Source organism: Plecotus auritus, assembly GCF_963455305.1.
Source record: "Plecotus auritus genome assembly, chromosome: 3".
NCBI lineage: Eukaryota > Metazoa > Chordata > Mammalia > Chiroptera > Vespertilionidae > Plecotus > Plecotus auritus.
In genome coordinates, this window is record NC_137772.1 from 107,476,619 (window position 1) to 107,503,553 (window position 26,935).

A 26,935-nucleotide genomic window follows, 5' to 3' on the forward strand; every position below is an offset into this window, starting at 1 on the left:
CATCAATAGTCAAGTGGGAAGGCAAACACCTCTCTCAAACTATGATATCTTAGTGAATGGTGAATAACAAAGGAAACTCTAAATATCAAATCTACCAAAAACAAACAAACAAAAAACAAAACAAACACACACCTAGAAATAAGTGACAATGATTCAGTAAAACTAGAAATAATCAAGTTGCAATATAGTATTTGTGTCTTCAGTGACACCTGTATCCATGTACTTCCCCAATCATATCACTTTATCAAGTCTATGTGGATCTTCTTTATAGTGTACTATTTACATAAAATGTGGGATATTTTTTGAGGAGAAAAACGGTCTGGGTCATCTAGGCCATTTGTTCTTGTAGCTCTCTGGGTAAGGGAAAGCATATGGCTAGCACTTTTGCTGCCTTTTTTATATCTGCAGAAACTTTTAGCACATTTATGGGAAGACATACAATGCACTCTTGAAATTAGGTCTCTGGATGTAGGTTTCAAGATCATTCTTTGTTCCATTCTTCCTGGGTCATCAAATTGCACCTAAAAGGTGGTCTAGAATGTGAATTTCAAACATGCTATTGATAGGCCCAGAACTGTTGCTGCAAAGGGGAAAAAAAACCCACATTAATTGAATCCTGGCTTGTTCTTACTCATAATGTCATAAATACGTTTTCTATGTCCTAAAGCAATATGAATTGATTTGTAAAACCATGTGAAATATTCTGATGAGTAATCCCACAGGTTTTAAAATATATATTATTTACTATTATTAAAAGTAAATTTTTTCTTACAACAAAAACTACATACAGTAAGTATAGGTCAACAATAATGTTGCAACCCTTTTTTTATTTACGCTGGTTTTCCTGTTGGTATACTGATGATCATTAGCCATAGTATATTGTATTTGCAGATACTTCATATGTTAAAATTTCTTTATAATTCTCATAAACTTTTTGGCAAGGTCACTATTATTTCCATTTCATAGATGTCATTTGTAAATAATAATAGTACTTACCTGAAAGGATTTTTTCAGAGTCATTAGATCATATTAAGAACATAAAGTATTTGATAAATTCTTTAATTATTGAGCACTCAAAACATGATGGCTATTATTATTATGCAAAAGTATTAACAACTATTTTAAGGTTATCAGAAGTACATTTAAAAAATTATCTTTATTGTTGAAAATATTACAGATGTCCCTTTTTAACACCATTGGCCTCCTCCATCCTGCATACCCCCATCCAGACCTTCACCAAACTATTGTCTGTGTCCATGGGCTATGCATATATGCATACAAGTTGTTTAGTTAATCTCTCCCCACTTACCCACCCACTTGTGCCTTCCCTCTGAGATTCATCATTCTGTTCCATGTTTCTATGCTGCTGGACCTATTTGGTCCATAAATTTGTTTATTAGATTCCACATATGAGTGAGATCATGTGATACTTGTCTTTCTCTGACTAGCTTATCTCACTTAACATAATACTCTCCAGATCCCTCCATGCTGTCTCAAAGGGTAAGAGATTTTTTTTTAAATTTTGCATAGTATTCCATGGTATAAATGTATCATTGTTTTTTTATCCACTCATCTACTGATGGGCTGTTTCCAGATATTAGCTATTGTAAATTGTGCTGCTATGAATATAGGTGTGCATACTTTCTTTCTGATTGGCATTTTTGGTTTCTTGGGATATATTCCCAGAAGTGGGTCAAATGGTAGTTCCATTTTTAATTTTTTGAGGTAACTCCATACTGCTTTCTATAGTAACTGCACCAATCTGCATTCTCTCCAACAGTGCTCACCAGCACTTGTCATTTTTGGTTTATTGATGACAGCCATTCTGATAGATATGAGCTGATACCTCATTGTTTAATTTGCATCTCTCTAGCGATTAGTGACATTGAGCATTTTTTTCATATGTATCTGGATGTCCACTTTGGAAAAGTGTCTATTCAGGGCCTTGCCCATTTTGAAATGGATTGTTCGTCTTCCTTTTCTTAAGTTGTATTAATTCCTTATATAATTTGTAAATTAACCCTTTATCAGATGTATCATTGCCAAATATGTTCTGCCATAGAGTGGGCCCCCATTTCATATTGTTAATGGTTTCTTTTGCTGTGCAGAAGCTTTTTATTATGATGTAGTCCCATTTGTTTATTTTCTCCTTAGTTTCCTTTGCCCTCGGAGATATATTGGTAAACATTACTATGAGAGATGTCTGATATTTTGCTGCCTATGTTTTTTTCCTAGGATTGTTATGGTCTCACAAAGTACATGTAAGTCTTTTATCCATTTTTTCATTCTTGTGTATGTTGTAAGTTAATGGGCTAGTTTCAATTTTTTGCATGTATCTGTCCAATTTCCCCAATACCATTTATTGAAGAGATTGTCTTGACTCCATGGTATGCTATTGCCTCCTTTGTCAAATATTAATTGAGCATAATGGTTTGGGCTGATTTCTGGGGTCTCTGTTCTGTTCCACTGACCTACATGCCTGTTCTTGTGCCAGTACCAAGATTACAGTGGCTTTGTAGTATAACTTGATATTTGGTATTGTGATCCCCCCAACTTCGTGCTTCTTTCTCAAGATTTTTGTGGCTATTTGGGGTCTTTTATGGTTCCATATAAATTTTTAGAGAATTTATTCTAGGTCTGTGAAATATACCATTGACATTTTAATAGGGATTGCATTGAATCTGTAGATTGCCTTGGGTATTATGCACATTTTAATAATGTTAATTTTACCAATCCATGAACACACTATATCTTCCTCTACATATTTTTTTTCAATATCCTATACTTTTCTGAGTACAAGTCTTTTAACTCCTTGGTTAATTTTATTCCTAAGTATCTTAATTTTTTATTGCAATGGTAAAGGGGATTATTTGCTTAGTTTTTTTGTGTGTTTTTTTTTCTGAGAATTCATTATTGGTGTACTAAAGGCCCAGTGCGTGAAATTCATTCATGGGTAGGGTCCCTAGGCCTAGCTGGTAATCAGGACCTATCTGTGGGGCGATTGGGGGGCCCTTGCTGACACCTGCCTTGGCCAGCCTTGTGCCACTTGCTTGCTGGCCCCATTTCCTGCTGCTGCCACCGGTCACCTCCTACTGTGGGAGGCGACCGGTGGGGTGATCAGAGGGTGGTACCACCCGCTCTCTGGCTGGCCCCGCCCCCTGATTGCCCCACCACTGCTGCTGGTTGCCTCCCTCTGCGGGGCGACTGGTGGGATGATCAGGGGGGCCCCCACTGGCACCCACCTTTGCTGACCTGGGACCTGCAGGCTGGGGGCAGATCCTGCATTGAGCACTGTCCCCTGGTGGTCAGTGCGCATTATAGCGACCTGTCATTCCGCCATTTGGTCGATTTGCATATTAGGCTTTTATTTATTATATACTAGAGGCCTGGTGCATGAAATTCATGCATGGAGAGGGGTGTCCCTCAGCCCCGCCTGCACCCTCTGCAATTCTGGACCCCTACACCTTTTTCTTATCTAGCTAACCTCTTCACATTTAAAAAAATTAACTGAAATATCACCTACTCTAGGAAATCCTCTTTGAATAAATATCTTTACAATCTGCATTAAGTATTTTCATAGTATATCATTCTTTTTCTTTAACAGCTACTTAGAGTGGATGCAATGTGGTTTTCATTCTTGCATCTGAATTTTTTCTTCTTGCTCTTGTAATAGCAAAACTTATCCAATTTACATTTGCCCTTCAAGGGCTTATATTTGGTTCAGTTTCTAATTGGCTCCCTGGTTTTTTTTAAGCAATAAATTTGGGTTGTGATAGTAAGCCTCACTTGTAATCAAGCCTGTAGGTCTCCCTATCTGAATATTTCTATAATACCTATCACTTTAGCATACCAGAGATTGTGTTCATTTATAGAAAATAACAATAAATGTCACCTGATCATTTGATCTTCTAGTAATATTTTATAGCAAGATGTATTATTCTAGTAATTTAACTATTACAAAACTGAGGTGTACAGAAATAAATCACATTGAACAATAAAGAATGACTCAAATATCAAAGCATAGTACACTTAGGGCCTCCCTTGTCCTGTGCCTCAGATATCATAGCATAGTACACAGTTCACATGAAACTCAGCTTCCTTTAAAATAGGAAGGGATGCCAAACTCATGAAGCAGCTACTTCACACATATTTTTTAAATTTAATTCACAGCACATACTCTTTGTACTAATTATTGGAAAATCATCCTAGGAATTGCCTCTGTTCCTTTCCGTATTGTTGCCTTACATTTTGATGTTATTACTGTGCTTTTATCATCCACTTGCTCTAATAAGATTGTGACTTTTTAAGGGCAGAGATCATGACTTGAGCTTGTGTTTCTCTCTCATGGTGCCTAGATAAATACTCAAATGCCATCCAGTCCAAATGACTGTGATGAGAGAGGCCCACCATTGCTGGAGACCTCTGATTTTTACTTAAGGGGCCCCACTTGTTCTGCGCCTTTACAGAGGGGTGAGTGGGGGCTGAGGGAATTTGAGGAAACCCAGACAGAATTCTCCTCCTAAAAGATTTTGCTGAGCTGGCACCCGGGACCACCGGGCATTTGTCCAATTAAAACCCGGACACACAGCAATAACAAAGGCACTGGTCTCCTACAGCTAATGCATGGGATCAAACCCCAGCCTGCAGGAACTCACCCCTGCAGTCAGGACCAGGCTGCTGGGCAGACCTAGGCTGGTGCTCCTAACTCCTGGGAGAGGGAGACTTCCCGTGGCTGCAGGCTAGAGGCCCTGGACTCCATGCCATGCACCCGAACAGGTCCCTAGCGCAGGTTGGTCAGCGGAGCGGCTTCTTAGCCTGGGATTGTGAGGCAGCTTGGCCAGGCTCGGCCTGGCCTGTTTACCTCATGATTGCAGGGCAGCTGGGCCTGGCCTGTTATCCCTGTGATTGCAGGGTAGCTCAGCCTGGCCTGTTTGCCCCTGGATCACAGGGCGGCTCGGCCTGGGCTCTTCACCCCGTGATTGTGGGGCGGCTTGGGCTGGCCTGTTTACCCTGTGATCATGGGGCAGCTCAGCCTGACCTGTTCGCCCCATGATCGAGGGACAGCAGGGCCTGGCCTGTTAACCCTGTGATTGCGGGGCAGCTCAGCCTGGCCTGTTTGCCCCTGGATCACGGGACGGCTCGGCCTGGGCTCTTCACCCCGTGATTGCGGGGCAGCTCGGCCTGGGCTCTTCGCTCCATGATTGTGGGGTGGCTGGGCCTGGCCTGTTCTCCCCATAATCGCAGGGCGGCTCAGCCTGGGCTCACTGCTTTCCACCAGCTGCAGCTCACCAGTCTCCTATGGGCTGGGGGTAACCATCCAGTCGAGCCCACAGCCTGTGGCATCAGCTGTGAAGGTCCCCACGGCAACTCAGCACTGACTTCTGGTTGGTCAGCCTTTGGTCGTATCAGTCGTTACAAGTTACAACCCTGGGCTTTTATTATTAGGATAGGATAAAAAAAAAGTCAAATTTTGAGTGTTCATCATGTATCCTGCTACATTGCTAAATAAATTTATTAAATCTAGTAGTTTTTTGGTGGAGTCCTTAAGTTTTTCAATGTATATGTCATCTGTGAATAATGAGTTTTACTTCTTTCCAATTTGGATGCCTTTTATTTTTTCCTCTTGTCTGTTCACTGTGGCTAGAACTTCCAGTACTATGTTGAATAAGAGTGGTGAAAGCAGACATCCCTGTCTTGTTCCTGTTCTTAGGGTAAAGGTTTTAGTTTTTGCCCATTGAATATGATGTTTACTCTAGGTTTGTCATATATGGCCCTTATTATGTTGATGTATGATCCCTCTATACACACTTTGCTGAGTTTTTATCAAAAATGGGTGTTGGATTTTGTCAAATGCTTTTACTGGTACTGCATCTATTGGTATGATCATGTGATTTTTGTCTTTCAATTGGTTTATGAGATGTATCATGTTTATTGATTTGTAAATATTGTACCAGCCTTGTATTCCTGGAATAAATCACACTTGGTCATGGTGTATGATCTAATATATTACTGGGTCTGATTTGCTAATATTTTGTTGAGGATTTTAGCATCTATGTTCATCAGGGATATTGGCCTGTAATTCTCTTTCTTTGTGGTATCTTTATCTGGTTTTGGAATTAGGATAATGCTGGCTTCATAAAAAGAGGTTGGAAGTGTTCCTTCCTCTTGGATTTTTTTTAATAGTTTGAGGAGTATAGGTGTTAGTTCTTTGAATGTTTGGTAAAACTCCCCTGTGAAGCCATCCAGAACAGGGCTTTTGTTTGCTAGAAGTTTTTTGATAACTGCCTCTATTTCATCAGCTGTTATTGGCCAATTAAGGTGTTCTGATTCTTCCTGATTCAGTTTTGGAAGACTGTATTTTTCTAGGAATTTGTCCATTTCATCTACATTCGTGAGCTTGTTGGAATATAGCAGCTCATATTATTTTTTTACAATACTTCTGTATTCAGTTGTTCCTTCACTGCTTTCATTTCTGTTTTTATTTATTTGGTTCTCTCTCTTTGATGCTGATGAATCTAACTAATGGTTCATCAATGTTGTTTATTTTTTCAAAGGACCAGCTCTTCTTTTCATTGATTTTTTTATTTATTTTTATTTTTTAGTCTGTATGTCATTTATTTCTCCTCTAACCTTTATTATTTCCTTCTTTACACTTATTCTGGGCTTTTCTTGTTGTTCTCTAATTTTTTAAGTTGTACAGTTAAATAGTTTACTATTATTTTTCCTTGTTGTTGTTATTGTTGTTGTTTTGAGGCCTGTAGGCCTGTAGTACTATGAACTTTCCCCTCAGGGCTGCTTTTGCTGTGTCCCAGAGATTTGGGGTTGTTGTGTGTTCATTTCCATTTGTTTCCAGGAAGTTTTTAATTCCTTTCTTGACCTCATTGGTAATCCATTCATCCTATATAATAAAAGCCTAATATGCAAATTGACTGTCACTCCAACACACAAGATGGCTGCCCCCATGTGGTCAAAGATGGCCACCACAAGATGGCCAGCAGGGGAGGGCAGTTAGGAGCAACCAGGCTGGCAGGTGAGGGCAGTTAGGGGCAATCAGGCTGGCAGGGGAGCAGTTAGGTGTCTATCAGGCTGTCAGGGGAGTGGTTAAGGGGTGACCAGGCAGGAAGTCAGAAGCAGTTAGGGGCAATCAGGCAGGCAAGAGGTTGGGAGCCAGCAGTCCTGGATTGTAAGATTAGGCCCCACTGCCCTAAATGGGCAGTCGAACATCCCTCCAGGAGTTCCAGATTGAAGAGGGTGCAGGCTGGGCTGAGGGACACCCTCAGCACCCCGTGCACAAATTTTGTGCACCGGGCCTCTAGTTGTTTAATAATATGCTATTTAGCCTCCATGTGTTTGAATGTTTTGCTTGTTTTTACTATAGTTGATTTCTAATTTCATTCCACTGTGATCTGAGAAGATGCTTAGTATGATTTCAATCTTCTTGAACTTGTAGAGGCTTGTTTTGTCTACTAACATGAGGTTTATCTTTGTAGATGACCCATGTGCACTTGAGAAGAATGTATATTCTGTAACTTTGGAGTGGAATGCTCTATAAATGTCAGTTAAATCCACCTGGTCCAGTGCGTCCTATAGAGTCACTGTTTCCTTATTAAATTTTTTTGCTGGAAGATCTATCCAGTGAAGTCAGCAGGGTGTTAAAGTCCTTTACTATTACTGTATTGCTGTCAATCTCTCCCTTAAATTCCTCTAGAAGTGTTTTAATATATTTAGGTGCTCCTAAATTAGGTGCATATATGATAGATTGATCCCTTTAGTATTATCTAATGATCTTTCTTGTCTCTTATGATGACCTTCATTTTGAAGTCTATTTTGTCAGATATGAGTATTGCTACCCTAACTTCTTTTTTGTTTCCATTTGCATGGAAAATATTTTCCATCCCTTCACTTTCATTGTGTGTGAGCCTTTTGTTTTGAGGTGGGTCTCTTGTAGACAGCATATAGTTAGGTCATGTTCTTTGTTTGTTTGTTTGTTTGTTTGTTTCTAATCAATTCAGCTACCCTATGTCTTTTGATTAGAGCATTTAATCCATTTACATTTAAGGTTATTATTGATAGGTACTTATTTATTGACATTTTTTATTTTATATGCTTATATTTCTCTATTTCTTCTCATTATAGCAGTGCTTTTAACCATTTCTTGTAGTGCTTGTTGGTGGCCATAAACTTTTAGTCTTTTTTCTCTGGGAAGCTCTTTATTTCACAGTCTATTTTAAATGATAGCCTTGCTAATTATATTAATCTTGTTTTCAGATCCTTGCTTTTCATTACCTTGAATACCTAATGCCATTCCCTTCTGGCCTGTAGAGTTTCTTATGAGAAATCAGCTGACAGCCTTATGGAAGCTCCTTTGTAGGTAATAAATTACTTTTCCCTTGGTACCTTTAAGATTCTGTCTTTAAATTTTGGCATTTTAATTTGAGGTGTCTGGGTGTGGGCCTGTTTGGGTTCTTCTTGCATGGGGCTCTCTATGCCTCCTGAACTTGTGTGACTTTTTCCTTCACTAGTTTATGGATGTTTTCTGCCATTATTTCTTCAAACCAGTTCTCTATCCCTTGCTCAATTTTCTCATCTTCTGGTACTCCTATGATGCGGATATTGTTATGTTTCATATTTTCCCACAGCTTCCTTAATATGTCCTCTGCTTTTTAATTGTGTTTTTTTTTTTTTTTTTTTTTTGTTCTCTGTTTGAGGGATTTTTTTCTTCTCCATCTTCTAGTTCACTGATCCAGTCCTGTAATCTGCTGCTTATTCCCTCTGATATATTATTTGTTCTATATCATTCTTCTTTTCCTTCTGGTAATTTTTCATAGTTTCTCTATCTTTCCTCATGCTGTTGAGCATCCTTGCCATCATTATTCTGAATTCTATATCTGATAAATTGCTTATCTCCATTTCATTTATCTCTTCTTCTGGAGAATTCTCTTATTCTTTCATTTGGGGCTTGTTTTTCCCCTTCCTATTTGGGTTTGTGTCTATGTATTAGGTAGATCTGCTATGACTCCCAGTATTTTTGGAGCATCTCTGGTGCAGGACAATGTCAGACACTTTTTGTGACTGGCCCTGAGTACCCTGTTTGGAGCTATCAACATTCAACAGTTTGTGGCTCCCTCTATTGTGGCTGGGTGCATTTGGAAAGGGCCAAGCTGCACACCAAGGTCTGATTTTCCTAGCCCTGGGTTCAGAAGCAGATCAGACAAACTCAAAGTACCTAGAGATCTACCTCTGCCTGCATTACAACTGTTACTTCCAATCTCTTAATGTGTCTCAGGCTATAGACCAGAACAAGGTGTAAACTCCATGTGGTAAGGTGAGAGTTTTTCCTACAGGCTACAGCAATTGCTTCCCCCAACTCAGATCTGTCTTAGAAAGACGTCCTCTGCAGTATGGGGGAATGACTCAGCACAGGGGTCCAGGCAGCTGTCCTCTGAACTCTATCCCCAAATCCCCCAAGCCTAGATTCTCCTCAGACAGCTCTAGTCCACTCTACTCTTCCTCCTTCTGCCAGAGCCCAGGGTGAGTGGCTGCACATAAAATTTTGTGCATTGGCCCTTTAAGAGGGTACCTGCATTTCCAGCCATCTGTCCCTTGCAGACAGAAACCTTACTGCTTTTCACAGCCAGATATTCCTTGGGCACCTTTTTCAGTTCTGGTGCTCTGGGATGAGGGGCCCAGAATTCTCAGTTGGAACTTTCCATGCACAGTGGCAATATTATTCTAGAACTTTAGCTGCTGTATGTGGGAGCCTGGCCAGCCTTCTCACACTTCTGAACTTCCTATTAGTCTTTATGAGGTTTACACTTTCCATCCTTGGTTATGAGGGTTCTTTGCAGCTAGTCTTCAGTTTATTATTCAGGATGGTTTTTCTGTATTTATTTGCAATTCCAGTTTGGTCCTGGGAAAGTATCAGTGTAGCTTTCACTTAATCTTGATATCAGAAGTATATTTTAAGTGGGCCAGTCTGGTTTAGGTCTTCCTCTAGATATGGACAGTTCTCCCTAAACATGAAGACACTACTATTTATATATGCTGATCCATCTGACTAGAATGCTTTTCCCTTCCTCACTCCCAACTCCTAACCCCTCTTCATGTCTCTTCATGGCTAATACCTACTCTTCATGTCTCAGCTTAGACAGTACTTCTTGCAGGTGTAAGCAGTCCCTAACCTCTTGTAAGTATAGATTATATTATATGTACCAGGGTATTCCTCCTATGTGCTTCAATGTGGATCACAATTGCCTGCTTCCCAATGACACTAGAGCTTCATGAGATTAGGGATCATGTCTACTTACATACACTACATTCTTAGTGGTCAACACAGTGCCAGAATAGAGTGGGTGCTCAATAAGTATCAGTGAGATTAGGATATCTTGGATCTGAAATCAGCCTGGTTGGTGTCAGAAGAATACGTTTTCATATAGTGTGATGGCTAGCAGCCTAAGAACCTGCTGAGTGTGAGGCTATAACACAGGAAGTGGCATTGTGGAAATAGAGGGGCAGAAGGGAAGGGCTCTAGAGAAACTCAGGTTCCATCTGGTTACTAATGGTCAAACCAGCAGATCCACAACCAGATTCTCTGGCTCTGAATATGTGGATAACAGTCCTGTAGCACATGGATCAAGGGCTGGGTTAACTACACATGGTCCAAAGTCTAAGTGATTTCTGACCAGAGTATTCACAGCAGATCGCAAATCAAGGCCCTTGCTGGCTGTAATGACAGAGTCCAATATGATCTAAGACCCCAGAAGACTTACCAGGCAGTTGGGATGTGTTGTGCATGTCTGGCCCAGCACAGAATTGCATTGCTGAGGAAGAAACTTTGAGACTTTGGGCACAGCTGATGGAAAATGAACTGAAATGTTCTGATTGGTTACGGCAACTGCATCATAGGAAGGGATGACTGTAGAATAGTATTTGACAGCATGCAAGGAATTAAGAGAGAGAGCTGTGCTAGGAACTTGAGTTTTACACACATCACCAATAGCGTTCTCTGAAGTGGAGCTAGACTGACCTTTAATAAAAAGGAAAACAAGTAACCATCAGTATATACAACTCTGTAACTCTGAACTACTGTATTTGAAACAAATTGTCCTCTATATAATTTCCTCACACTTCAAACTTATACTATTGCTACACTTAAATTCTGTTGAAAAAACAAAGTGAACATTTTTGTAGCAATGTTTAATGCAATAAATACACTATAAATTAGTATTCATATGTCATTAAAAGACAGAGATTTTAGAGAAGTATCAGATCTCTATGCTTTTGGGTGTGTTTTTCTGTATGCATTTTTGTGTTTGTGTATTGCTTCCATCATAATCAAAATTGTGACCATCTCTGTGAAGCAAGGAAGAATGTTGGAAAGAACTCCATTCAGCCATGAATAAAATTTTCTATCAATGAAGTGGGTTATATCATTATATATCTATACTCTGTACAGTATCTAGAAGGCAGGAAAATATTTAAAAATATATAATGAATGTTAACAATGTAATCTCAAGTCCCTCTGTGAATACCTATTTATGTTCTTCTGGACAGTAATAATAGTAAAAGTAATTTTATTTCTACTTTAAATACAAATGTATCTGGAATATTTGTGAATATTTGCATTTCAGCAAATGGATACACTGATTGATGGAAAAGTATATGTAAAGGCAACCTAATGAAGTCTAAACACTAAACCAGATCAGCACTTCTGTGTCATAGGACATACTTTAGCACAGAAACCTGGTGACATCAAGTAGTTGTTTAACTTCTCCAGCCTTTAATTTACTGATGTAGGTGATGAAAGTGAAATCTGAAGAATTTAAGTGATTTCAACTGTTCTGATCCTCTTTCAAAAACAATTTGGCTCATGCAGTCCTTGCTATACATGTGCTCACATTCTCAAACTCATTCCTTACAGTCTTTGGGGATCCCAGCCCAAGGAAAAGACCAAAACAGGGAAACGTCGTATGTGGGGACATACTATCTCTTATCCTATCTAATAAAAAGGGAATATGCAAATTGACCATCACACCGTCACAAAGATGGCTGTGCCCACAGTGGAGGCGGGGTTTCCGTAACACAAGATGGCTGCACCCTCAGCGGAGGCTGGGTTCCCGTAACAAGCCTTAATGAGCAATCAACAAAGACCTGAGGCTGCATGGTGCTGCGCTGGAGCAGGGGGCCTGAGGCTGTGCCCCCCCACCCCAGCACCGGGCCAGGGGACCTGAGGGTGCGCCCCCCCAATGCTGGCGCTGGGCCGGGGAACCCGAGGCTGCACCCCACTCCCAGCAGGGCTTGACAGGGGACCTCAGGCCATGCCCCACACCCAGCAGGGTTTGATGGGGGACCTCAGGCTGCACCGCCCATACTGGTGCCAGGCTGGGAAAACTGAGGGTGCACTGGGGGACCTGAGGCTGTGCCTCCTGCCCAGCGCTGAACCAGGGGACCTGAGGCTGTGCCCCCTGCCTGGCAGGGCTTGACAAGGGTGGGGCCAGATGAGTCTGGATCTCGCCCAATGGAAGTGGGGCTGGCTGGGTCTGGGTCTCACACGATTTTGAGGCACCATGGGTGGGTGGGGACTTGACTCTGCGTCTCACGGTGTGACCCAGATTCTGACAGGAGGAAGATTTTCATATAGATTTTACTAATTTTCTTTCATCTCTGACACTTCTATTATAGAGAAAGGGCAAATAGTAATATTAAAATATTTCCTCTAATTAATCCCCTTTTAATGTGCATGAATTTCATACACCAGGCCACTAGTTATATATAACATATAATATAATATATTGTTATATTATATATATATAAACATAAAACTGGAAACACTAAATATAGCAATTAAAGAATGGCTAAGAAAATTATTTTATAAACTAGAGGCCTGGTGCATGAAATTCATGCACGGGGGGGGTGTATCCCTCAGCCCAGCCTGCACCCTCTCCAATCTGGGACCCCTCACAATCCGGGACTGCTGGCTCCTAACCACTCACCTGCCTGATTGCCCCTAACCACTCTGCCTGCCAACCTGATAGCCCTCTAACTGCTCCCCTGCCAGCATGATTGACACCCCCTACGAGCCTGATTGACACCTAACTGCTCCCCTGCTGGCATGAGCACCCCTGCCAGCCTGATTGACACCTAACTGCTCCCCTGCTGGCATGATCATCCCTAACTGCCTTCCCCTGCAGGTCTGAGAGGACTGGGGGACTGAGGTTGGATGAGGTGGGGCTGAGGGGACTGGGGGACTCTGGCTAGATGAGGTGCATGGTGCCTGCCACACCCCGGTGGGGCTGAGGGAACTGGGGGACTCTGCCTGGATGAGGCAGGGCTGAGGGCACTGGGGGACTGAGGCTGGATGAGGCAGGGCTGAGGGGACTGGGTGCCGCCATCTTGTGAGGGCATGGCAGTCAACTAGCATATTCCCTCTTTATTGACTGTGGGCACTGCCACCTTGTGAGGACGTGATGGTCAATTAGCATATTCCCTCTTCATTAGATAGGATCATTTGATAAACTAGTAAAACAATTAAAATGATGATGAGGACTGCGTAGTAAAGAATTAAACTATACGTGGCATGATGTTAAGTAGCAAAATCAGGAGACAAAATTGAACACCCAATATGATTGCTAATGTAAAAAAATGCATTAAAAAAGACTTGAAGAAAAGACATTTAAAAAATAGTTATTATCTTTGTTGGGCTAGTAAAGGACTAATATTGTTTTTCAAATAAAAGAGCATATATAAATAAAATTAAAATAAGGGTTTAGACTCAATGACCTTCAAGCTTTCCTCCATTCTAAATATACCACAGCCTATGATCCTAGAGTATCTGTGTTGTCCCAAGAGCAGCTGGTTAAGATGAAGTAATATCAAGAGATACTGGGGCACATAAAAGCCTGAACTGACTCCCTCAGAAAGAGTATTTCAGAGTTTCTGCAGAATATAAATAGTGAAAATGCAGAAGTAAGTAATGTATGTATAAGAAATAACATTGATAGGCATATGCCTGTGGCCTGACCTCTATATGATTTAATCCGGGCTGACTTCATCATTCAGTGTGACATTCAGACAGCTACTTTCAGTAAATTACCCATGGTTCATGGCTACTCTTTTTCTATTCACCTCCACTCTCCCTAAGTTAGAAAAAAGTCTAAATTGACTTTTCTCTGAGACTGACCTGATTATATGAACAAGGAGGACTATCTTCTATTTTTGGGCCCCTTTCTCTTTTGACTTTAGATGCCATTCCTAGTAATCTTGTTGGTGCCCATGATTTCCACTATATCCCCACAATATGCACAGTATCCCTGTGATAGCACTTTAGTTACTAGAGGAATTATATTTTGCTATTGTGAGCTCCATAAGAAAAAGAACTGCATCTTTTTCATTCTTGTGCCCCCATCTGTGAAGCAGGGACATTTGAGCTAGAACTAAGGGATGAACTGGGAGTTAAAGGGTAGAGTATGGGAAAGGCCACTCCCAGCACAGGGAAGGTTCTGAAGTGAGAGAGCAAAATCCCTTTGAGGAAGTTAGCAGAAGGGTGACCTCAGACTATGACATCAAGGAGATGGGTAGGAGTGTCTGTCATCCAGCATCTGATAGGCAGGTTAGGAGCACAACAGTAAGGACTGGTTTCTCAATGAAGAGTAACCTGCAGGAATACTAAGTCACAAGCTGGTAGCTGTGTTCTTAAACTCTGGCTCTGTTTTTTTTTTTTTTTTTTTTTTCCATCTTCTTATTTCTACAAGTCCATGAGCATGCCTAGACTATATAACACAAATAACAAAAATGCCTCATGGTGAGTAAATGTTTGTTTCACGGTGAATATGCGTATGATATATGTTTCTTGAGCACCTACTGTCAGTCGCTCATTGCTCTAGGTATTAGAAATACAACAATGAACAAAACAGGCAAAAAAAATTCCCTATCTTCGTGGAGTTGATATTCTAGTGGGATAAGATGTGCAATAAACAAAGTATGCAAATAAAGAATACTAGAAGATGATAAGTGCTGAGTAGGAAAATATGGTGGAGAAAGTGGATAAAGAACCCCACATTAGATGTGATGCTGGGAAGGAGCATCCAGTTTTAGTTGCACTCCCTGAGAAGGTGACAAAGACATGAAGAAAGTAAATAAATTAATGTGTTAAATGCTCAGTACCTAGTATGGAATTAATATGAATACTTCCCTTCCCTTTAAATTCTACTCACATAATAAAGTCACCAGTGTGTTTATCACATATCAGTAAGATGAGCTTTCTGATAATAATGGTCAATTTTGAGCCCCATTTTTGGATAACACTATTTAAGTGCTTGTGGCCAGTTTGTGTACTTCAAGCAGACAACAACAGAATGACTCCTGGTGAAATGTCCCAGCCTCACTCCATTCCCTGGTTACAGCAGTGACTTCATAGGAGCTGAGGAGTGCATGGGACATACACGTAGGCCCAAGTATATTACAATGACCCAGGGGTCAGGTGAAGCTGACCTCTCACAGTGCCATCCAAGGAGCCCCCTGAGGCAGGAACAGAATACACATTCAAGCACTTATTAGTCAGGAAACTGATTCCTCTCATAGGTGAATGTTTGCTTGCCAATACACTGTTTTCCCTTAAAAGGAGACAGAAAAAACACACAAAACTTTACACATTTCCCAAGGAAGATAATATGAACATTGCTGAGTTCAATTGTTTTCTATCATCTATATACACTGAGTGGCCACATTATTATGATCACTGAACGCATAATAATCTGGCCACTCAGTGTGTGTGTGTGTGTGTGTGTGTATACATATATACATATACATATATATATATACATATATATACATACATACATACATATACATATATACATACATACACATATATATACATATATATATACATACATATATATATACATATGTATACATATATATACATATATATATATGTATATTAGAGGCCCGGTGCATGAATTTGTGGATCAGTAGGGTCTGGACAGCCTGGCCAGGGGGAGGGGACATGGGCGGTTGGCCGGCCTGCCTGCTGGTTGGACTCCTGGTCGAGGGGACAATTTGCATATTAGCCTTTTATTATATAGGATATACACTGAGTGGCCAGATTATTATGCCTTCAGAGATCATAATAATCAGGCCATTCAGTGTATATAAAAGCCTAAGCGACTGTTGCAACCAAAACAACCGAACGGACGACCGAACAGGCTGCATGGGGTGACCAGGCTGGCAGGGGGGTTAGTGAGGGACAACCAAACGACTGAGCAGCAGGCTGTGTGGGGCAATTAGGCCAGCAGGGGGGGCAGTGAGGGGTGACCAAATGACTGAACAGCAGGCTGTGTGGGGCGACCAGGCCGGCAGGGGGGCAGTTGGGGGTGACCAGGCCAGCAGGTGGGGGGGGCAGTTAGGGGCGACCAGGCTGGCAGAAGGGGGCAGTTAGGGCAACCAGGCTGGCGGGGAGGACAGTTAGGGGTGACCAGGCCGGCGGGGGTGGGGCAGTTGGAGGCTATCAGGCCAGCAGGCAGAAGCAGTTAGGGGTGATCAGGCCAGCAGGGGGGGCAGTTAGGGGTGACCAGGCTGGCAGGGGGGGCAGTGAGGGGCAATCAGGCCAGCAGGCAGAGGCAGTTAGGGGTAATCAGGCTGGCGGGGGTAGGGGGGCAGTTAGAGGCAATCAGGCAGGCAGGCAGGTAAGTGCTTAGGAGCCAGTGGTCCAGGATTGTGAGGGTGATGTCCGACTGCCGGTTTAGGCCCAATCCCAGAGGGTCCCAGATTGGAGAGGGTGCAGGCTGGGCTGAGGGGACCCTCCCCCTCCCACGCACGAATTTTGTGCACCAGGCCTCTAGTTCAAGTTATAAAAACCATAGCCAGAGTTTAAACTAATGGATTATTTAAATATAAGAACAAATTGTTGAATAGGACTCAGGATGATTCTTCAGGATGTGAAAGAATGACCTGCTTTTCTGCTTTAGTTTTTCTTCATTTACCTATCCTAATTAATTTAAATAGCAAGCATCCCTTTGGCAGGTCACATTGTGTACTAGCAATTTCTTTAAGGAGTCCCAGCTGAAATAGGGATGGACTGCTCCATAACTTCCTGTTACAAAGGAATGAATGCTAGAATCCATCATATCCCTACTCGATTGCCACAGTCACAACCATCACTACTGGTAAAGCCCCATTTAAAAATCCTCAGAAATAATAAAAGGAGATTGAGGCAAATGATAACAGAATCTTGAATCTGAGAATATTACATATTTTATCACTGTAATTAAATGATACACATCAGCAATGGGAAAAGTTCACTGATTCTTAATAAAGGCCTGACTGTTCACTATAATGATTCAGTGTCTGTCTACACTTCTAGCATTAGCATCAGAGGAAAATAAACAAGGGCCCTTATCATACCTTTGTGCCATGATTGTGCCTGGGAGGAATAGCTGGATGGGCATTTGTTGTTTCTTACAAAATCTCCTATTGCTCTGAAGTACTTCTGTAATCTAAAAAATAGAAGTAGAGATCTATTTTTTTTTCATATATACAAACACACATACATTTCCAATGATAATAATAGAAAAAAAATAAAAGTATAGCATTAAAGCATTGTCTGTAAGGATAACATTCAAGGGCTTGGGAGTTGAATACCTGGCCCATAGCAGCTGGAGGGATTTTCTTTAGGATATACTTCACATAATCAACTGTGGCCTCAAGAATTGAAGCCGCATCATTCTTTCTCCCCTTTATACTCGGCACCAGAGTACGCAGCTGCTCACAGCAATGCTTGATTCGCTCTCTAAGCAGGGAATGGTAACAAATAAGAAACAATTAGTCTCATTTTCTTCCTGGGTTTGTTTGTAAAGGAACTGCCCCCTCCCTATTTAGTCTCCCTTTCAGAGAAAGGCCATGTTCCACAAGCCAGTAGCTTCATAACCGCTGGAATCAAAGCAACCCAGGGCACCTACTAATATTGCTGCAAAGTGCAATGTCTGTGATGATGGCAACCCAACTCCTTGCCCCAGGCCCATTGCAGTGTGCAGGATTCCCGAGTATAGCAGTCACACCTCATCTGTAGTTTCACTTTCTGCAGTTTCAGTTACCTGCAGTCAACAATGGTCCAAAAATATTAAGTGGAAGATTTCAGAATTAATCAATTCATAAGTTTTAATTTGTGCACTGTTCTGAGTAGGATGATAAAATATCACACCATCCACTCTGGCCCCATCTGGAATATTCTGAATCATCCCTTAGTCACATGTATCATGATACACATGCTACCTGCCCATTAATTACTTAGTAAGTTGTCTCTGATTGGTTATGACGAGGGGAGGGGGTGAGAGTCACCACATTCACATAACTTATTATTATAGTACTAGAGGCCCAATGTATGAAATTCGTGCAAGAATAGGCCTTCCTTCCCCTGGCTGCTGGCACCCAGGACCCGGGCTTCCCTCGCAGCCCCAGTTTCATCCAGAAGGTCGTCCGGTCTAATTAGCATATTACTCTTTTATTATTATAGATAATGTTATAATTGTTCTATTTTATTATTAGTTATTGTAGTTAATCTCTTACTGTGCCTAATTTACAAATTAAACTTTATCATATGTATGTATAGAAAAAACATAGTAGATATAGAGTTTGGTACTATTTGTGGTTTCAGGCATCCATTGGAAGTCTTGGACTGTATCCCCCATGGATGAGGAACCACTGTACATATCCAACCTCCTATGGAAATCTACAGGCGACTCTTCCCTCAGAAGAGAGAATCACACATTATATAAAGTAAATCCTTTTGAAATTCACACTAAAAGCCTAGAAGACAAAGAGTAGTCAGAATATTCATGTCACTGTGATTTGGGCCACATTTCCAACAATAGATCAATTAGCATCTTATAAGCATGGGCTTTACATGTAACTTGGTGCTCTGAGCCAAAGGAAAATCAGAAGTGATAGGTATGGACAGAACAAATAAACCAATACATGAATGAGAACATACAGGCTAGTACCAGAAAAAAAACTAATCTAAGTGTTTCATAGTTCCTAAGGGAAATACATAGGAAATATAAATTGATCTAAGCCTTTGATACCTTCATTTTTCCATGTATTCATTTAATAAACATTGTTAATAAACCTGTTTTGTGCTTAATACTGCCTTGATACATGTAATGTCAAGTGGTAGCTCTGCTAATTATTAGCTGAGGCCATCAATTACTTAATCTCTCTGAGTCTCAGAATGGCAATAGCCAGTAATATATAACCAGTGATATAGAGCCAATGAATAACTAAAATATTATAGATCAGTGGCTTTGAGGAGCTCTGAGGGTTCTGTGGAGGTGTCTCAGGGACTATTCTGGGAAGAGAGGGATGGAAATGCCCACAATTTAACAATGTATATGAAGAGCTTTGAAACTTTTCACACATTTTAATATGGCAGTTTCACTTATAAGGATCTAAAACATGGAACAAACTTTTTGCTATCCATTATAGTAGTATGTCAGTAAAACATGAAAAAAATCTAAACATGCAATATAAGTGAATGCTTAAGTAAGCTACATTATACTAGTTCAGTTGAATATTATCTGGCAGTAGAAATAATATGTTATAAAGCTTATTGGAAAAAATAGGATGTTTTTATAAGATATAAGTATAAGATATAAGACATTTTAAATATTACCACAGCCATTAAACAAAGCAAAAATAAAGCATAGAAAATAACACTAAAAGAAAAATAATAAAGTAATAGTTATTTCTGGATGATTGGGCTATGGAAAATACTATTTTTTCTTTTTATTTCCTACATTTTCCAAATATTTTTGCTGGGTATATGTCACTTTTATAATGCAAAATCATATTAAATGTTCTTCCAACATCTATTAGGAAAGTGTTCAAACATAAAGAAAGATTGAAGACAGGCTGATGAATCTCAAGAGAGGGCAGGGGTGGGTGGGGGGGCAATAAATTAACCAAAGAATTTATATGCATATAATCATAACCCATGGACACAGACAATAGTGCGGTGAAGGCCTGGGTGGGTGGGTAAGTGGTTTAGAAGAGGTCAATGGGGAAAAGGGGGAACATATCTAATACTTTCAATAATAAAGATAAATTTTAAAAATTCTTAATACTTAAAAGTTGAAATAAGTAAGAATTTGTATGGGAAAACTATATATTCACCAACTAGATTCTATAATGAACATTTACTGTCCTTGTTCTACATAACTGTAAACTTCAGTTACTAACCCTTAAACATATCATTAGAGTTCAAATTATTCTATTTTTAGGTAAAAATTACATAAAATAAAATACATGGATCATAAGGGTGCCATTCTATAAGTTTTGACAAATGCACAAAAGTAGATATCACAAACCCTAATTAACATTATCATACCCTCCAAAATTTTCCTGTGTGCATTCATGGTCAATCTCATCCTGAGTAAGAAGCAACCACATTCTTGATATTTTTCCATTCCACATTATTTTTTCCTGTCCTTGAACTTCATATAAATAAAATCTTACAGCATGTGCCCTTTCATGGATTTCTTTCACTTAGCATAATGTTTTTGAAATTTATCCCTGTGGCTGCTTATATGAGTAGATTGTTCCTTTTTATTGAGTATTCCATGGTATAAATATGCCACAGCTTACTTATTCATTCTCTTATGGATGACTACTTTAACTGTTTCCAGTTTTGAAACATTATGAATAAATCTGCTAGGTCAGTGGTCGGCAAACCGCGGCTCACGAGCCACATGCGGCTCTTTGGCCCCTTGAGTGTGGCTCTTCCACAAAATACCACGTGTGGGCGCGCACATACAGTGCGATTGAAACTTCGTGGCCCATGCGCAGAAGTCGGTTTTCGGCCTGGGCGAGACTATTTTAAAGAAGTGGCATTAGAAGTAGTGGGGGTGTCAGTCGCATGTGTCTGGCAAGCTGCCGTTTGCAGACCACTGTGCCAGGTCATTCTATATATCATTTTATAAGTGTATGTTTTTATTTCTCTTGGGTAAATATCTAGAATAGAATTAATGATTTTACAAATTCATAAGAAACTGGCAGGACTTTTCTCAAAATAGCATCATTTTACACACTCCCACCACCATCATTGTATGAGGTTTCCTGTTATTCCAAGTCTTTGACATTTAATATTGTGAGTAGTTTTAATTTTAGCATTTTGGCTTTTCTGAGGTATGTGTGGTAGTATTTTATGCTTTAATTTGCATTTCCATGACAAATTATGTTGAGCATTTTTTTCTGATGCTTTTTGGGCACTTGTATAGCTTCCTTTGTCAAGTGTCTATTCAAATATTTTACCTATGTTATAATTGGATTTTAGATCTTTTTATAATTTAATTTTAGGAGATCCTTAATTACAGTCTGTTGTCAGTATATTTGTTTTGTAAATACTTTCCCCAATCTGTACCTCATTTATTTATTTTTTAATGCTGTCTTTTGATAACAAAAGTTTTAAATTCTGATGAGACTAATTCATCTACTCTTTCTTTTATGGTTATTACTTTCTGTGTCCTATAGAAGGCACAGCTGCTACCCCCAGCTTGTGACGACATTCTCCTCTACTTTCTTCTAGAATTGTACTGTCCAGTACAGCAGCTATTAGCAACATGATTGTTTAAATATTAATTAATTAAAATTAAATAAAATTTAAAATTCATTTCCTAAGTTGCAATAATCACATTTCAATAATAACTACATGTAGCTAGCTGCTAACTTATTGAACAGAGCAGATAAAGGCCATTTCTAACATTGCAGAAAGTTCTATTGAACAGTGCTATTATAGAAGATTTACAGTTTTTCTTATAGTATAGCTCTGACTATGCTCCACCTTGAATTAATTTTCATATTAATTAAAAAGTTCATTGTTTTCCATATGGATATCCAATGGTTCCAACACTATTTATAGAAGTCTTGTTTCTTAATTTGTTTGTTATAGTGATTTGTTGAAAATCAAATGACCATAAATGTTTGGATTTAGTACTGGGCTATTGTGTTCCATTGATCTATCTGTTGACCTTTATGCTGGTAACATGGTAACATATAGATTATTATAGCTATATACTTAGTCTTGAAATCATAATTTAAGTCCTCCTACTTTGTTGTACTTTTTCAAGATTACTTTATCCTAAGTCCTTTTATCTTCTAAGTCCTTGTCATATATTTTAAAATCATATTGTCAATTTTCACCCAAAAAAAGCCTAATGGGATTATTATTATGATTCAAATAGTTACATTCCAATTTAGTGAGAACTGACATTTTTACAATAATGAGTCTTTCAATTCACAATTATGATATAATGCAAGATTTAGGTTTTTTTTAATTTCTCACAACAATATTTAGAGTAATCCATGTACGGATATGTGTGTCTTTTTGTATATTTGTTCCTACATATAGTAAGCCTTTTTTACTCTATCATAAATTTCATTTTTTAATTTTCATTTTTCAATTGTTTGCTGCTAATATATAAAAATATAATTATTATTTTGTACATAGACCTTATATTCTACAACCTTGCTATATTCATATTTTAGTTCTAGTAGTTGTTTTTTAGATGTCTTAGGACTTTATACATAAACTAGAGGCCCGGTGCATGAAATTCGTGCATAGGGGGAGGTGTGTCCCTCAGCCCAGCCTGCACCTTCTCCAATCTGGGACCCCGGTGGGATCAGGCCTAAACGGGCAGTCGGACATCCCTCTCACAAACCAGGACTGCTGGTTCCCAACCGCTCGCCTGCCTGCCTGCCTGCCTGATTGCCCCTAACCACTTCTGCCTGCCAGCCTGATCACCCTTAACTGCCCTCCCCTGCCAGCCTGATCAACACCTAACTGCTCCCCTGCTGGCCCGATTGCCCCTAACTGCCCTCCCCTGCCGGCTGGTCACCCCTAACTGCCCTCCCCTGACAGCCTGGTTGCCCCTAACTGCCCTCTCCTGCAGGCCTGATCACCCCCAACTGCCCTCCCTTATAGGCCTGGTCCCTCCCAACTGCCCTCCCCTGCTGGCCTGATTGCCCACAACTGCCCTTCCCTGCTGGCCATCTTGTGGAGGCCATCTTGTGTCCACATGGGGGTGGCCATCTTTGGCCAAATGGGGGCGGCCATCTTGTGTGTTGGAGTGATGGTCAATTTGCAATATTACCTCTTTATTATATAGGATAATCATACCATCTATAAATAAGAGTTTTGTTTCTTCCTTTCTAATCTCTATGTCTTTTATTTCTTTTTCTTAGCAAATTGCAATTGCTAGAAAAGTTTATTCAATGATGAATAAGTGTGATATATATGGGCACCCTTACTTTCTTCCAGATCTTTTAAGGACAAATGGTCAAAATTACATCATTAAGTACAATGTTAGCTATAGATGTTTTTATAGATGCTCTTTAACAAATTAGGAGATGCTCTTCCCTATCTAATTTGCTAAAAAGTTATTTTTAATCTTGAAAAGGTATTTAATGTTGCTAAATAATTTTCCAGAATCTGTTATCATATGGTTTTCCTTCTTTATTCTGTTTAATGCAGTGAATTTAATTGGGTTTTTAAAAATGTTATACCTGCCTTACTTTTCTAGGAAAAACTCAGTGTGGTTATGATGGATTACATCTCTACACAATACTTGATTTGTTAAAATTATGTTAAGCACCCTAGCTGGTTTGACTGAGTGGATAGAGTGTCAGCCTGTGGACTGAAGGGTCCTGGGTTTGATTATGGTCAAGGACACATGCCCAGTAGGGGGCATGCAGGAGGCAGCCAATCAATGATTCTCTCTCATCGTTGATGTTTCTGTCTCTCTCTCCCTCTCCGTTCCTCTCTGAAATCAATAAAAATGTCTTTTTTAAAAATTAGGTTAAGCATTTTTATGTCTCAGTTCATCAGGGATTCTTGTCTGTAATTTTCTTTTTTAATAATGTCTTTATCAGGATTAGAGTTACACTGGCCTCATGAAATAGGTTAGAAACTGTACCCTCTTATTCATCCTCCATTTTTTTCTAAGAATTTATTTAAGATTGATATTACTTCTTTAAATATTTAACATGTTGGCTTGGTGTTTTATCTTTGGCAAATTCAATATCTGTAATATATAGTGCTATTCATATTTTCTGCTTCATTTAGTATTGATTTTGATAAATTATGTTTAAGAATTTGTAATTTCAAAGTTATTGAATTTACTTGGATAAACTCAATCTTTTCATATTACAATGTTTAGAGAATCTATAGTGATAATCCTTACTTCATTCATGATATTGGTAAAATGTATTCATTCTCACTCCTTACCTGCTTCCCTTCTCCCTTTCTATTTAACCTTGGATTTTCTTTACTTTTCTTTTTCTACCTTCTTAAGATGGATCCTTTTTAGACCCTTTGCCTTTTCTAATACAAACACTTAAAATTATAGGGCTTTGCTTTAGCTGAAACTCACAAAGGTTGAAATATTATCTATATAATATAAAGAGGTAATATGCAAATTAGGCCAGGATGCCGTAACAGTAATGACCTGTCAAGAGGAGGCTGCGCATGCAGGTGAGGCCCAGAGCGGAGATGGAGACAGAGACAGGGGGGCCTGCCCAAGCTGCCACATCACCACGCCAGCTCAGGCAGCTCCAGAGCAAACACAGGCAGGGGGGGTCAGGGGAGCCTGGGGCGGAAGTCAGGCCTGGGTCCTCAGTGGACTGAGAAGTAGGCAGAGGACAGACCACTGAGGGTCTTATATACCATAGCAGGGAGCTTATATTTTATTCCACAGAAGGAGGAAAAGTGAAGAATGTCAAGCATGGGAGCATCCTGGTCTTGCTTTCATTTTAAGTGAACCATTCTGGTGGCCGTGGGAAGGATCAATTTAGACAGCTGCATTGTTTTGGGGCCCAAGAAAAAGAGAGACTGATACTGGGAACTAGGACTAGACAGAGGCAGTTGATCAGAGACATATTTATGTAGAAACCTGACAGAACTATTTGGCTGATTACATAGGGATGAAAGCAAACAAAGAAAATGGTATTAACCCAGGTTTTCCAGTTTGGGAAACTTTGTTGAATGGATGATTCTAATAATTGGGAGAAGGTATCAAGGAAAGGAACAGTGTAAGGGAGCTTGCTTAGTTCAGCAATAGCCAAACAATTAGGACAGAAGACAGACTTAGTGCTCTTCCTTTGCTGCAACGTTTTTTTTCTGCCTTCAGCCACCACCATGTAAGGCTAATGTGCCAACTTTTCTCCTAATCTAGGATATTATCTATCTACTACACATTCCTATCACCTAAATTAGCTTTCCAGCATGATCCCTTAAAAATACTTATCGAAGTCATTCAATGCTCTGTGAGTATGGGGACTTTCAAGATGTGAAAACATTATGAGCCTATATAGATTGATAAAGAGATATTGGGTGCTCAATTTTTAACAATAAAAAGCAGATACTGAATGTGGTTATGCCAGAGGCATAATTTTAATGAGCCAATGTCTCTTTACTGAAGTGTCACACTTCAAAAGAGATCCTCTCAAATAATACAATGCATAACACTCATCTGGGTTGCCTATTAAAATGTAGGAGCACACCTTGAAAAACACTCTTTCTAGAGCTCATTTTAGTGGGTTAATCTCCCTCCAAGTAAAGCAATCCTATATAATAAAAGTGTAATATGCAAATCCACTGAACGGCAGAACAACCGGTCAGTGGGGGGCAGGGCCGGTGATCAGGTGTCGCCAGGCCAGCCAAGGTGCATGCCAGTGGGCAGAGGGAGGGGACAGCGATGGGGTGAGGGGGTGGCAACCAGCGGCAGTGGGGTGATGGGGGCTAGTGCCATCCCCTGATCACCCACCTGGTTGCCTCCCACAGAGGGAGGCCATGGGCGACAGCAGCGGCGGGATGATTCGGGGCAGCGCCTCCCAGCACCATCCCCAGATAGGCCTGCTGGGGTTGCCTCCTGCAGAGGGAGGGCACCAGTGGCCATGGAGCAATTGGGGGTGGGGCCAGCCACTCACTGCCCATGCCATCCCGATCAGCCTGCTGGTTACCTCCCGCAGAGGGAGGTCAGACTGCGGCTTAGGCCAACTCCCCACTCCCCTAAGCTGTCAGTAGGACATCCCCTGAGGACTCCCAGACTGTGAGAGGGGGCAGGCTGGGCTGAGGGACACCCACCCCCGGTGTACAAATTTCATGCACCGGGCCTCTGGTTTTTTCATAATCTTTCATTTGAAATATTTTCTAATTTTTCTCGTGATTTTCTTTTACCCATGGATTATTTAGAAGAGTATTTTTAAAATTCTAAATATTTGAGGTTTTCCTTATATCTAATTCTTATTGATTTCTAATTTAATTTCATTGTAGTCTGGGAACACTTTCCTTGAGAATTCAAATATCTTAAATGTATTAAAATGTATTATATCCCCCAGCATGCAATTTATAGAAGTGAATGTACCATGTGCCTTTGAAAAGAATGTGCATTCTGTTACAATAATAGTGTATAATGTTCCAAAAAAAAGTGTTAGATCAAGGTAGGCAATAGTGTTCACATCTTCTATATCATATATTTTTTTTGCTAACTGTTGTATCAATATCATATATTTTTTTGCTAACTGTTGTATCAATTGTTTAATTTTCAACACTGCTCATAGATATTTGTTTCTTTAATTCTATGAATTATTCTTTGAAATACTTTCAAGTTTTGTTATAGTCACATACTATTTGTGATTGTTATATCATCTGATAAGTTAATATTTTCATCAGTATAAAATGCCACTCTACCTCAAGTGATAGTTTTTGTTGAAGTCTGCCTTATTTGGTATTAGCATAGGCAATCTGGTCTTCCTGCTTCTTATACTTCCTGCTTTACCTTACTATGCCTTTATATTTGAAATTTGTCTCTTACAGACAGCAGATATTGATCTTATTTGTTTGTTTTTATCCATTCTAATAATCTCTACCTGTTAGTTAGATATAGTT

At 40.0% G+C, this 26,935-nt stretch overlaps 1 protein-coding gene across 1 annotated transcript in view; it reads right to left on the bottom strand.

Moving 5' to 3' along the window:
- Nucleotides 1-460: 460 nt before the first annotated feature.
- SOHLH2 (spermatogenesis and oogenesis specific basic helix-loop-helix 2) overlaps nt 461-26,935 on the bottom strand; it is a gene marked incomplete at its 5' end in the record, with an annotated part of 139,372 nt that continues 112,897 nt past the window's right edge. Inside the window, 5 exons of the mRNA XM_080659394.1 lie at nt 461-580; nt 10,770-11,016; nt 15,462-15,611; nt 17,404-17,495; nt 17,641-17,788. Coding sequence (XP_080515520.1) covers nt 557-580; nt 10,770-11,016; nt 15,462-15,611; nt 17,404-17,495; nt 17,641-17,788 — 661 coding nt within the window. The 3' untranslated portion in view covers nt 461-556. The remainder of the gene's footprint in view (nt 581-10,769; nt 11,017-15,461; nt 15,612-17,403; nt 17,496-17,640; nt 17,789-26,935) is intronic.